This window comes from Garra rufa, chromosome 6, assembly GCF_049309525.1.
Source record: "Garra rufa chromosome 6, GarRuf1.0, whole genome shotgun sequence".
NCBI lineage: Eukaryota > Metazoa > Chordata > Actinopteri > Cypriniformes > Cyprinidae > Garra > Garra rufa.
Window position 1 is genome coordinate 19,829,512 of NC_133366.1, and position 14,243 is coordinate 19,843,754.

The 14,243-nt window shown below is 40.1% G+C and overlaps 1 protein-coding gene across 2 annotated transcripts in view; it reads left to right on the top strand.

Annotated features, from left to right (window-relative positions):
* The window catches only part of stox2a (storkhead box 2a), a 66,369-nt gene extending 55,817 nt beyond the window's left edge, over nucleotides 1-10,552 (top strand). For both annotated transcript variants that reach the window (XM_073842256.1, XM_073842257.1), the window contains exons 3-4: nucleotides 1,106-3,596; nucleotides 6,921-10,552. In XM_073842256.1, coding sequence (XP_073698357.1) covers nucleotides 1,106-3,596; nucleotides 6,921-7,122 — 2,693 coding nt within the window. In that variant the 3' untranslated portion in view covers nucleotides 7,123-10,552. The remainder of the gene's footprint in view (nucleotides 1-1,105; nucleotides 3,597-6,920) is intronic.
* The last annotated feature ends 3,691 nt before the right edge of the window (nucleotides 10,553-14,243 follow it).

A 14,243-nucleotide genomic window follows, 5' to 3' on the forward strand; every position in this document is an offset into this window, starting at 1 on the left:
GGCAGGCAACACTTAACCCTGACTAGTTACAGCTTATCTGCTCCTTTATCCGTTGTGTGTGTTTCTGTGATTGAGAGTGTTGAAAGCTGATTTGGGTGAAGTGAGGACTTGAGTGCACTGAGGACACCATGTACCCTGTAGTGCAGTCTACCCTGTTGGTACTCCTTGTCTGTGAGTTACAGGCAATGTTTAGAGAGACGTTCACAGTACTGAGTCATACCACAAATATAATGTCTGTCTATGAGTTTCTAAGTCAGCCGTTTTAATTGTATATAAATATATTCTCCATATAATACATTGCTCCATGAAGACTGGCTGTCTTATAATAACAAAAAAGACCTTAAATTAAATAAGTATAAATGACGTGATTAATGAGTGATGAATTAATGAATCAATTGATTGTTAGTATTTAGTTTTTCTGTTGTCTCACATTAATAACATAGTTGAAGTATACAAGTATTCTGTCCAACGTCTTAGTGAAAGGTTAGCTTAGTCAGTTTAGGCTTATTAGTTACATATTTTGTCTAGCTAATATAAAATCTCTAACTAAAACTTTAAGAAATAATTATTTCAGTATTATTATTGTATTCATTTTATTTTATTATCATGAGTTCTTATGAACAAGGGTTCCTTTGGTTGGTCACAATGCCAGGTTTTGTCTTACATTACATTGAGAGGCTTACAGACGTGATGATGAAAGATGAGGTAATGACTGGTCTGTTGTGATTGGTGGTGACATAAATCAGCAACCAATGCTCTTCTTTTGATTGGCCTTCTGTAGTTATTTGTGTGATCACACCTACTCACGGTTAATCCTACTTTTGGCACGTCAGAACAGTTCTGGATAATGCTGACATCAACATGAACCCACTAATCTGCTAGTTCCCTCTCATCCCAACCTTTTTTCCCACTCTGCACTCTACTTTTTAACATCTAAGTGTTTGCCTGTTGAGCTTTTCCTTTGAACAATTAACTAGTATTGATAATTGAAGATTTATTATCATATCACAAATGTTAGCTGAATAGAAAAAGTTGTGTCAGCACTTACCTATGTTAGAGCTATGAAAATCACTATGAAATTGACATGCAGTTGTATTTTCTTTAGGTGTACCCACTCCGAGTCCAGAGATCCTGCGGCACACGCTGAACATGTTGGTACGGGAGAGAAAGATCTACCCCACACCAGAAGGTTACTTCATTGTTACTCCACAGACCTACTTCATCACCCCATCCCTCATCCGCACCAACAGCAAGTGGTACCACCTGGACGAGCGGCATCCAGAGCGACAGCAGCAGCAACAACAACAGCAGCAGCAGCAACAGCTTCAACAACAGCAGCAACAGCAACAACAGCCACCTCCTCAACAGCAATGCACATCACCACAATCTGGAACAATCACTCCCTCCACCTCTGGCTGTGTACGAGAAAGGACTAACCCTAAGAACCACTGCGACTCCTATAACGCCTACCGCGATGAGGTGCCCAGCATTCATACATCTACAATTCAAAGAAAATCCCCAAAAGAACCCAAAGGAGATCCCCCTTCATACCCACAACCCCCACCCCCTCCACCTGCCATTCAGCACCAACCTGACCCTGCCGACAAGAGCAAGAGCATGACGGCCACCTTCTCTTACAAGACAGACACACTAACCAAGAAGAAGGAGGGCAGCGGTGGGGGCAGCAGCGAGAGGCAGTCTAAGAAGTTTGGGTTAAAGCTGTTCCGCTTGAGCTTGAAAAAGGACAAGACCAAACAGCTGGCCACTTTTTCAGCACAGTTTCCTCCAGAGGAGTGGCCCTTGAGGGACGAGGACACGCCGTCTGCTGCAGCGATCCCTCGTGAGGTGGAGATGGAGATCATCCGCCGCATCAACCCAGACCTGACGGTGGAGAACGTAGCCCGTCACACGGCTGTCATGAAGCGGCTGGAAGAGGAACGAGCTCAGCGCTGCAAGGCCAGCTCCTCCGCACAGCACAGCGCCCGCAGTCGCCGCAGCCGAGGCCACCGGCGTGTGCCGCACGGGAAGTCGCGTTCGCACAGCAAAACGCGGGCTTCTCGGGGAGACCCCTCTGAGGGCTCCAATCTGGACCTGCCAGCAGTCAGCCTGGAGAGGGACTACCGTTTTTTCAGTCACTCTCTGGTACGCTCGCCGAGAGAGGGAATGTACACGGTGGAACGCAGAAGTGGTGGTGCCTACCTTGTCCACAGCAACCCCAACATTGCTGAGTCGCACTTTCCTGTCACCCCAGAGTGGGATGTTTCGGGGGAGCTTGCGAAGAGGCGGACGGAGATGCCTTTCCCTGAGCCTTCACGTGGGACGTCACATTCTAGAGTGCACCGGAGCCACAGCCACACTCAGGACCGCAAGTCACGAAACGAGCGGCCCGACAAGGCTAAAGAGCGATCGCGTTCTATGGACAACTCCAAGGGCCCGCTGGGAGGTGGAAGCTCCACGCTCGGCACGGCTGAGGACTATGACCGCAGTCCCGACGACAGAAGCCGCTACTATACCGACGACGGGACGCTAAGGGCCTCCTCTCAGAAGGCCCCGCACTACTCGTGCATCATGTTTTCTGCTGCCAAGTTCAGCTCTGAAATGTCTGTACCTGATATGGGCAAAATGAGTCTGGACGAATCGAGGCTCTGCAGCCCTCTAGAACGGAACAAGAGCAGGGACAGCCTCCCAGCCTACAGTGACCTGAAGGCCCTGTCGCCAAAGCCTTTGGCTGATGACTACTTCCAGTGCAATACATCGAATGAAACAATCCTTACTGCCCCGCTGCCTCTGGGCAAATCTGACCACGACACTTTAACCCCATCTGACGGAATCCGCAAGGGCTCTCCAGCTGACCGGCAGACACCGCACATCACCTCTCCTCACCCCTTGGAGGATTCCTCCACCAAGGGGCACAACGGTTCTGGCAAACCCACACCGAGCCAGACGCCTGAGCCTATGCCCAATGGACGTTTGATACAGCACCAACACAACACTGACCCAGGGGGCGGGGGAGGTGGTGGTAGCACTGGTGGCGGGGTGGACAAGAGGAAAGAGATTTTTAGTAAGGACACTTTGTTCAAACCGCCACACAATGTTTTGACTGTGAGCTATGTGGACAGTGGCTACTCAAAGTCAGGCACTTTGCGTAAGACTCCGCACATGAAATCATCCGAGGTCCTTGACACTCTGGAGACCCAACAGCCACCTAACTCCGCCCCTCTGTCTGCTTCTGCCCCGGCACCTACAGGCACAGAACAAGGTGCTCCCTCCACATCTGAAGCTGCTTTTGACTATTACAACGTGTCAGATGATGACGATGAGGAGGAGGCAGAGGAGGCCTCCCGTAAAGAGGCTGCACCGACAGAAGCAAAGGGGCGGGCAGGGGCTGGAGACGGTGGTGGAGGTGGCGGGACCATGCAGTGGTTGCTAGAACGGGAGAAAGAGCGGGATTTACAGCGGAAGTTTGAGACCAACTTGACTCTGCTTAGCCCTAAGGAGAGCGAGAATAATAACAGCCAGAAGTCGGCTCACTCGGCACGGCTGGACAGCATGGACAGCAGTAGTGTGACTGTAGACAGTGGGTTTAACTCCCCTCGGTAAGTACTTACTTTATAGACAGAAGGTGCTACAATTGAAAACAAGTGTTCAATGAATCAATTAATCGCCATTTGTCTTTTTTAAATTCTTATTACCAAAGAAATAAGAGTATGCTTACCAGAAAGCATAAATTGCTAATATGCTAGAATCCACTTCCACATCCCACAAAATGAAATATTGATTTCCATACTTCATTTTTTTATATGTTTATAACAATTTTTAATGTTTGATTTGAAGCACATAGTTGCCATAGGGCCCATATAATTTATCCCATCTTATACTGTGATATATGGCATGGTTTTTCCCCCTTCTTCTTTGCCAAGGCCACAAACCAGTACAGACAGCCTTTAAGTGTGTTTCCCAGGGCTGTGTATGTGTTAGCAGAAGCCCTTTATGAGTGAGAGGGTGAGGACTTTTTTCAGCTGCTAAAAATAGACCCCTTGTGTCTGTATGACTCATTCAGAGGGATATGGCAGGGGTAGAATAACGGAGAGAGCCTACATGTTCTGCACATGTGCTGCATCTACTCCTTACAATACACTCTACGAAAACAGGGGCCATGTTAATATCAAGGAATTTTCCTTATTGATTTTTTCCAGGTGTTTCAACCATACTTTGAATTGGACATTACATTGTGTTGTTTAAAGATTGAGGGAAATGTCTGATATTTACCAGAGACATAGATTTATTTTCTAGCAGTATATTGCACTTTGCTGATCGAGGAGAGTATAAATCTATGGCATCTGGGCTGTTTACTTATTCTGACCCAATAATGACCTCATTCTCTGACTGATATGTCAGTTTGTGAAAACCAAGCTTTATACTGAAAATTCCAGTGAAAGCCTCTCTGAATGGATGTTTGCATTGTCATTTAACACTGTATGTCATTACCAATAATATATTTTATCAATACAACTCATACTAATAAAAATTTAGTTTTTCTTTTTTTGTATTGAATTAAAATCCTTACATTTGTTATTTTTTGAAAATTTGTGTAACAGAATGCATTTTACTGTCCTTTCTACGATTACTTTCTAAGTGATAGGCATAGAATATACAGTAGTTGTGGCCCAGTCATATTGTGTTAGCGCTACAAAACCTACAAGACAAACTGCCACAAGTCTCTAATTTTATGACCCTCCAGCAGTCCCTTCATGTGCGTACACACACACACACACACACACACACACACACACACACACACACACACACACACACATGTTGGGTTTACATGTTTTATGGGGACATTCCATAGGCGTAATGGTTTTTATACTGTACAAACCGTACTTTCTATCACCCTACACCTACCCTACACCTAAACCTAGCCCTCACAGGAGATTGTGCACACTTTTACTTCATCAAAAAAACTCATTGTGCATGATTTATGCAGCCTGTTTCCTCATGGGGACCTGAGAAATGTCCCCACAAGGTCAAAATCTACTGGTATTCCTATCCTTGTGGGGACATTTGGTCCCCACAACATGATGAATACCAGGTACACACACACACACACACACACACACACACACACACACACAAAATCATTCACTATTTTCTGGATGACTCATCACATTAGAGATGATGTCATTTCACAGTTCCTGGAAAAACACCAGCATAGCTCTTGTGCATAGACACAATTTAGTTTGTGATTGATGTGAGGTAGTAATGCAATTACACTGAGTGGGATATGCAAGAGAAAAAAAACCCCTGCATGTTTCTCTGTGCAGTACTGATGTTAAATACATTATATCTTAGTTTAATCTTTATATTTAAGGCAGAACTTTTCTACAAAAATGTATCTGTTTACTTTAAGGGATAGTTCACCCAAAAATGAAAATTCTGTCAGTAGTTATTCACCCTCATAACACAAATTAAGATATTTTTGCTGAAATCCGAGAGCTTTCTGACCCTGCATAGACGGCAATGCAACTGACACGTTCAAGGCCCAGAAAGGTAGTAAGGACATGTGTCATGGTACTCACTGTGCACAAAAAGTGTTCTTATAGCTTCATAACATTACAGTTTAACTACTGATGTCACATGGACTATTGTAACAATGTCCTTACTACTTTTCTGGGACTTGTACGTGTCAGTTGCGTTGCTGTCTATGAAGGGTCAGAAAGTTTTCGGATTTTATCAAAAATAAATTAATTTGTGTTCCAAAGATGAGCGAAGGTCTTACGGGTTTGGAACAACATGAGAGTTAGAAATTAATGACAGAATTTTCATTTCTGGGTGAATTATCCCTTGTGTCATTTTAAACCTGTATAGCTAACTTTCTTCCATGGCACACAAAATTAGGTATTTTGATTACTGTTTTTCATATAAGTACAGTGAAAGCGTCAAGATTCAGAAAACACAAGACAAAAAAAAAAAATCACAATAAAAGCATCACTAAATACTTGTGAACACATTTGCTACTTCTCTTATGAATACAATATGGAGAGCTACAGCAAGATTTTCAGTGAATAAACATTTAAACTAATCTGTTTCTTAAAACACAATTATATGGATCTTATTTATAATACATTTACGGTGCTTTTGTGTCCATTTTGATTTGTGTAAACTTATTGTAATTTCATAGACAAACTTCAAAATGTCTCCTTTTGTTTTCTGTGGAAACATTCTGTGAAATACAGCCATGAGCATGAGTAAATTATGATTTAATATTTTATCAAACTATGGTTGTCAGTGCTTCTGGATTAGTTGCTTGAACATATGTGACCTTGGACTATAAAACCAGTTGTAAGTAGCACAAGTATATGTACCAATAGCTAACAATACATTGTATGGGTCAAAATGATTGATTTTTCTTTTATGCCAAAAATCATTAAGATGTTAAGTAAAGATCATGTTCCATTAAGATATTTTGTAAATTTCCTACCTATAAATATATCAAAATGTAATTTTTGATTGGTAATATTGATTTTTTTTGCACCTTCAGATTCCAAATTTTCAAATAGTTGAATCTCAATCAAACATGGTCCTATCCTTAACAAACCGTACATCAATAGAAAGCTTATTTATTCAGCTTTCAAATGATATATAAATCTAAAAATTATCCTTATAACTGGTTTTGTGGTCCAGGGTCACATTTGTTGTCATACTGTCATAAAGGAGTACACTGTTTTTGTATGTACAGCTAAACAATCCTGCAAACCAGAGGTAAGGGTAAGGTTATGTGTTTTCTTTGTCTGAAGATGGTTTATATTGTTTCTCATGCCTCAAAACAATGGATCACTTATCTTGTCTTAAACTCTACTCTTTCTTCTTTCCCTGTCTCTTCTTCTCTGGTCATTTTCCCACCTCCACCACTTTCTCAGCACACGGGAAAGCCTGGCGTCGAACACCTCGAGCATTGTAGAGAGTAACCGGCGACAGAATCCGGCCCTAAGTCCAGGCCACATGGGTACCACCAGCATCGGCCCCCCATTCAGCTTCCGTGCAATCCCAGAGCCCCCTACCACGCAACCTGAGAAACTGCAGAAATCCCCCAACTGCCTTGCCTCCATCACCAGCGTCTGACATGGGCCCATCTGGGTTGACGTAGGGTCAGGGTGATCTGCAACGTTGGGGTGCCTAAGTGCAGGAGGTTGGGTGACTCCCTCCATCAAGCACCTCGACTACATGGGGACTGTTAGACCCACAGGCATGGCTTCCAGAGACTGTTCCCACAGCATAAATGGTCACTGCAAAAAAAAAAAGAAAAAAAAGGAAAAAAAAAAAGAAAAAGGGAAAAACATGGAAAAGGAAATTTCTCATCATAGGATTTACCTTAACAAGCAATTAATCAGGAAATTCTCCAGTCGGAATCAACCGTTATTTTCAAAATAGGCTTGAAGTAACTGGTAATTTAACAATGTTTTGTTTTCAAGAGTATTTTTGTCAGTCACAGATTAGAGATCATCCAGCCAATGGATTACGTTTGCACGCATTAAGAAATAGATGCTGATGTGCAGGTCAAAGGTATTACAGATTTGTGATATTGGTATGCAGTACAAGTTAAAAAATGAGGCATAAAAGCTCTAAGCTGAGCACCATTTAATTCATGGTTCATAAAGTTGTATAATATTCCTAAAAATAAATACATTTGTCATGACACTGTTAGCTACATTGGTGACACAATAAGAATCATACTCACATGCTTAATGAAACAGTACATAGACTGAATTAGTGGAAAAAAATGATCTCGTCTGAAATCAAAGGATTTTTTTTTTTTTTTTTGAAAAAGGACTATTTTTTTTTAATAACCCAAACTTATTGTGCATACAATTACTTTGTATGCACCTTTACGCTACGTAATGAATTTACCTGTTTCATTAAAGTTCATATTTAATCTCAGGTCATGAATAGTTAACTCTCCTAAGAAGAGGTAAAAACATCAGTCAGTCTGTAATCATGTTTCTGTGGATCGTTTCACCAATCTTTGTTTCTTAAGGGAATAAAACACTCTCTGTAGACGAAAACCTAAATGATTTCAATTGAATGGATTATTTTTATTGTTATTCCCTTTTGAAATAAAAACAGGTGTGTGTTTTACGCCGGTGTGAATCCGATACCTAGTCTCATGAACCAGGACACTTGTGGATGTCATTGTTGGTTTGGAAACATGCTTGTCTTCTGTGTAGCTTGATGGCTTTATTTGTTGTCCTGAAAGAAGGAGGATGTTGGAAATCGCAATGGCGGGAACACGGGTGTTGCGTCCAAAACACTCCAAGGAAAGGTCATACAGTTCTCTTCCTTTGGGCCGGTGGGATTCAGAGACTAGGCCCTTTTGCTGCTCTGATAAAACCTTTATTTTCAACGATTTTCTTACTTGAGTTGAATCCGGACCACTATGGTGTTTTGTTTTCAAACTTTTTGTTTGCTTTCTTGTTTTCCTTGGGAACTGAGCTGTTTTTTGATCATTACTCAAATCATGTTCCTGACCTCAAGGTCAACGGATGATATGGTTCAAAATTCTGCCCCAGCCAACACATGATATGTATATTCACAATCTTTTCATGATTTCAATAAATGCTTATTATAGGTTGGAACAACTGGTTCAATGAAAGTATGTACAAATAATTTGCTCCGCTGTTATTAATCATTCCTTTCAAATGTCACAGTTGAATAGATTACATCAGGTTTTGACCTGCCGTGTGGATTATACAGTAAGTCTCAGATCCATGAGCAAAGGTGCTCATTTCAAAGATCGAATTAAACATCTAAATACTTGCTTTGGACATATGGCTTTAACTGTTCGGCGTGCCATCTCAAGAATGCACCAGAATTAACGATCGTGTCCCTTCTGGCAATGACTGGGTGAGATTTGGGAAAGAGAGCAGAGCTCATGTCACATCCATTGGTGCTATTATGTGGTGATCCTCCCTTTTTATCTTTTATTTGTTTCTTTGCCCATACCCTCTACAGTTCTGTTGCTTTACGATGAGTGTTCAGGTGGATAACCTCCAGTGGGACTTATTGTGTTCGAATCAAAGACGTTAACCACTTTCAGCTCACTCTCTCTCGCTCAACTATTATCCACAATCACACACACACACCTGCAATCAGCCATGCAAACTACCCTAAACCCCACATACATGCACATAACTAGCTACCTCCACCACCTGTGTAACAACAAGGTAGGGACGTGTACAGATTTGGATTCTTTGCCTGTGGAACACAGCGCTATCAGCCTCTTCTCTGTGAATGTTGACAAGGAGCGGCGGACATTGTAACTAAGAGGACTTATTCTAAAGTAATCAGTATTAAGTGCTGTAGTTTCAACTCAATTTTTCTCAGTTTTTGACAGAAGTGTCTTTTACTTATTTGCAAGTTGTGTATAAATCTGTCTAGCACCACATCAGCAGCACATTTCCAGTTTTATGTTTTCCCTCCAATTTGTGTAAGAAGCCATTTTCTGTTCTCTGCTGTCTCCTTCACATTTATCTGCTTCATTATTTCAAGCCCAGTAAGTAACCATAATTCTAGTTTGTGAAAAATGCATCTAGATGGAAATCAAGGAACTACATTCTAAAATATGTCAAGAGTACACCAATCCTAAACATTCACCTGCCTTCTACCTTTTGGCGATACTGATTACAACAGTATTGTTTTCAGTTTCCCACCTAAAATTTGAGACGTAAGTGGTTAGGGTCCAAACAGCCTCTTAGACCCTGTAGTTGGAGGTGGGATGAAGATTGTGGAAAGATACGAGCCTCATGTATTAAATGATAATTTTATATCATTGCTAGACATCATAGATGTACATCAGAGAGCAACTTTAGGCTTCATAACGTCTGCTCTATAAATAGATACTTTCTCAAGTCATTGCAAGAGAGCTTTACTTAAAACAGCGATTTAAGTCCAGAAGTATATTTCAGTTTATACAAACGTTAATACAAACCCATGGCCTCCTTTACTTAACAAGGCTCTGTCAGAGGATGCATTTTGGATATCTGTCGCCTTTTGTGAAATTTAGGTTTAATTTTAACCCCCTCCTTCATCTGGTTATCTTTTTTTCTGTTAGTTTTTGATAGATAAAAGGGAGTAATGCAGCCAAGACTGCCTTGTAAAAAAACATGTTTGCACTGAAATGCCTGGCCTCTGGTTGCTGTTAAGTCCATCCAAGACGGATGCTTTGTTTATATTGTAAAATATTTCATATGAAATAAAAATGACCATGAAATGTCTTCCCTTAACATTATGGATTTTAGAACCACGTCAGACAACATTGTTTCTAAATGGTGACAGTGTACAGTATCATACTGTAAATGAAATCAATCTGCCATGCTTAGTATAACTTCAAAACAAAACTGAAAGATATGAGGGATCTTTTTGTAATGTCTATAATATTTGAAAAGAAGTCCCTATTTGTGTAGTAATGGTGTTTCATCGTTGTGGTAGTGTATGTGATAAACCCAGTTGGGAGATTGTGTTACTTTTTCAGACAATAAAATAACATGTTTGGTTATATGTTTTAAATGTCTTGTGTCTTGAAACCTTTCAGTGGAATGTCTTAAAGTTATATCATTAGCTCTAAGTATTTTGGATGGCACTTATACATTATGATGCTAGTTGATTAGTATTATCTAAACAGCCATGACATTCTTAAGAGAAATCTGTTGGCATGCCAAATGAAAACCAAAGTGATTCAAAAACGATTGTGAGAAGGCATCATAGAAATTTTGTTGTTAAATGTATTGCATGTAGTCACTTGTTCATGACTATATTGTCTTACAGGTTCAACATATCAAATCAATCAGAATAGCTGAAATTGCAGGACTTTGGGGATCAACTTAATGGATCCACGTAAAACTTAAATAATGTACACTCACCAGCCACTTTATTGGTTTCACCTGTTCAACTGTTTGTTAACACAAATACCTAATCGGCCAATCAGATGGCAGCAAATGCATTTAGGCATGAAGACATGGTCAAGACGATCTGCTGAAGTTCAAACGGAGTATCAGAATGGTTAAGAAAGGTGGTTTTAGTGACTCTGAACATGGCATGTTTGTTGGTGCCACACGGACAGCTCAGAGTATTACTGGGATTTTCATGCACAACCATCTCTAGGGTTTTCAGAGAAAATATCCAGTGAGAGTGGCAGTTTCATGGGTAAAAATGCTTTGATGATGTCAGAGGAGAATGGCCAGACTGGTTTGAGTCCACCGAAAGCCGATGCAGAAGAGCATCTCTGAGCGTGTCGAATCTTAAAGTGGAAGCACCAGAAGACCTGAGGCTGAGGCTACAATTCACACAGGCTTACCAAAACTGGACAACAGAAGATTGGAAAAAGTTTTCTTGGTCTGATGAGTCTTGATTTTTACTGCAACATTCAGATGGTGGGGTCAGAACTTGGTGTAATCAGCATGAAAGCATGGTTTGCCTGCCTTGTGTCAACATTTCAGGCTTGCGGTGGTGGTATAATGTACACTTTGGGCCCCTTAGTACCAGTTGAGCATATTTAAATGGCAGGATATCATGCCACAAAGCCTAAATCAGGGGTTGTCAATGCTGGCCCATGAGCTCCACAACCTTGATCAAACTCACCTGCCTGTAACTTTGTAGTGGTTCTAAAGACCTTAAATAGCTTGTTCAGGTGTGTTTGGTTAGGGTTAGAGCTAAACTCTGTGGGAAAGTAAACCCAGAGGGCCAGAGTTGAGAACCCCTGGCCTAAATCATCTCATACAATGAGATGACTATTCTCAAACTGCCTCCAGCCACCAGATCTCAATCCAGTAGAGCACCTTTGAGATGGGGTGGAACAGGAGATTCACATCATGGATGTCTAGCTGACAAATCTGCAGAAACTGGTGATGCTATCGTGTCAATATGGATCAAAAACTCTGAGGAATGTTTCCAGCACCTTGTTGAATCTATGTCATGAAGAATTACGGCTGTGTTGGAGGCAAAAAAGTGTCAAACCAGCACTAGCAAGGTGTACCTAATGAAATAGCTGGTGATTGTATCTGTACTAGATGACACCGGAAAGGAAATGCAAGTGTTCGAGTTTCTGTAGGTTGCATCTTGCCTCCATCTAGTGGTTAAACAGCGTAAAACAACTGATGGAATACACATTAGATTACAGATCATCATGCCTATGTCTAAAATTGGTCAAATGTGCTGAAGTTAATCATATACCTAAACTGCTCAATTTTACGCATATCAAAAAAGGGTTTGCACTTAACGATTTGGTCAGTTACCCGGATGCGTGGCCATACTGGCGATACTCGGATAAAAACAATTCATGGATTGAACGGTTAATGTAAAATGGAACGTTGTTTGGCTAATGTATGCTGTCTAAACCACGAAAAAACATGTGGAATCTGTTAGAGAAGGACTTAGTAAACAGAAAAGGGCACAACATTTTGACAAACTAAAGTGAATTGGCGATAAAGATACATACGAGCAGTATTAACCCTCTGGGCCTCTTCGGTCATTTTTGACCGAAAAATTTTATGTTTTGAATTTTTAAAAATCGTAGCTTCATCAGAATGAGATGACACTTGGTGACTTTTGTTGCATTAGCTATGTGAGTACAAAAAAAATCAGTGACATGATTCGGATATGTTAAAGGGTCAAAAAAAAAAAAATAGTCACACTTGGCTCCTTCGCGGTCAGAAATGACCGACATAGGAAATGAATGGGAAATACGAAAAAATGTGATAATTCAGATAATCTTTTGGTAATACAAGCTACAAATGAGCAACTGTGCTGAAGTGTTCAGCAAGCAAGGACTGACACTCTAAAATAACAAAAGTACAGAACTGACACACACACACACGCGCACACACACACACACACACACACACACACACACACACACACACACACACACACACACACACACACACACACACACACACACACACAGAAATAAGCAGAAAAATGCAAAACCTGATATTTATCCAATCAAAAAAAATCTAAACCTTGCCAAAATTTATCTTTTAGAATGTCTGAATATATTTCTAAATGCAAAGCCTAATAAAATGAAGAAACAATAAAAAAAAAAAAAAAAAAAAATAGGAATCCCAAAGCCCCTGTATATATGTATATAGGGAGATACAGGAGTTTACATGGCATTACACAAGTTTTTATTTTTTATGCCACTAGATGGTGCAATTTTCACTTTAAAAAATGGATTTTAAATGCTTTTACTCTATTTTAATGTGAAATGTTGTATTTATTGAAAAATAATAAATACATAATTAATTAAAAAATATAATATAAAATATAAATCTACTGGGAAAAAATTGCTCATTAAAACTGTATAAATATTGCATAGATTCATAAAAAATGCTCAAAATTCTAAATAATAATTACAAAATATTATTGAACAAAAATATATTTAATTGATTTTCCTGAAGAAAAAAAAAAGTTACTTTTTAAGGCTTCGGTCACTTTTGACCGCGAGGGAGCCAAGTGTGACCCCTTAATGAGGAGGCCCAGAGGGTTAATAAAGATAATAGCCTAATATTTCACCTACCTGAACGGAAATGATAATAACAAATGTCAAAATTCTTGTCCTGGAAATCCTGGTTTAGTTTGGCCAACCACAAACGGCTTTTGTTTCACAGACAGTTTTTTGCATTATTTTCTTTGATTTGTTATAACTTTTGGTGGTCTATTGTACTCCAAATGTCTTTCCTGGTCCGACTGATTAGTACAGCCCAAAACATGACAATAATGGACCATTTTCAGCAGCAATAATTAGCAGAATATGCGAGTTTCGTTCAGTTTAGTGGAATTATTTAGGTTCAGTGCCGCCAATATGGCCGATTGATGACGCATTGCATTGTAAAAACACTCTTTTTTATTGCAGAATCTGAGCAACACAGAAATAAATAAATTGTCAGATGAAGTAACACCTTTGAGATGTTTAAAGTCATAAAAATGTGCATAGGAGTTATTGATTAACCTGTTTTTATTCTCTCTAATTTTTGCTTGGTTAAATGGATAAATCTAACTAATTATGCAGTCAAACTGTTGTCACATGCATGGTACTTGCTGCCTTTTTCAACCCAGAGGAAAATAAAACATTTTTATGAACTTCAATTACCTCATTGAGGTCAGAAGCAACAGTACATAAATATTCTGTCTACTAGGCAATAAAATATATATGCAAAAGATCATTATCAACTGAATAATAATCCATCACA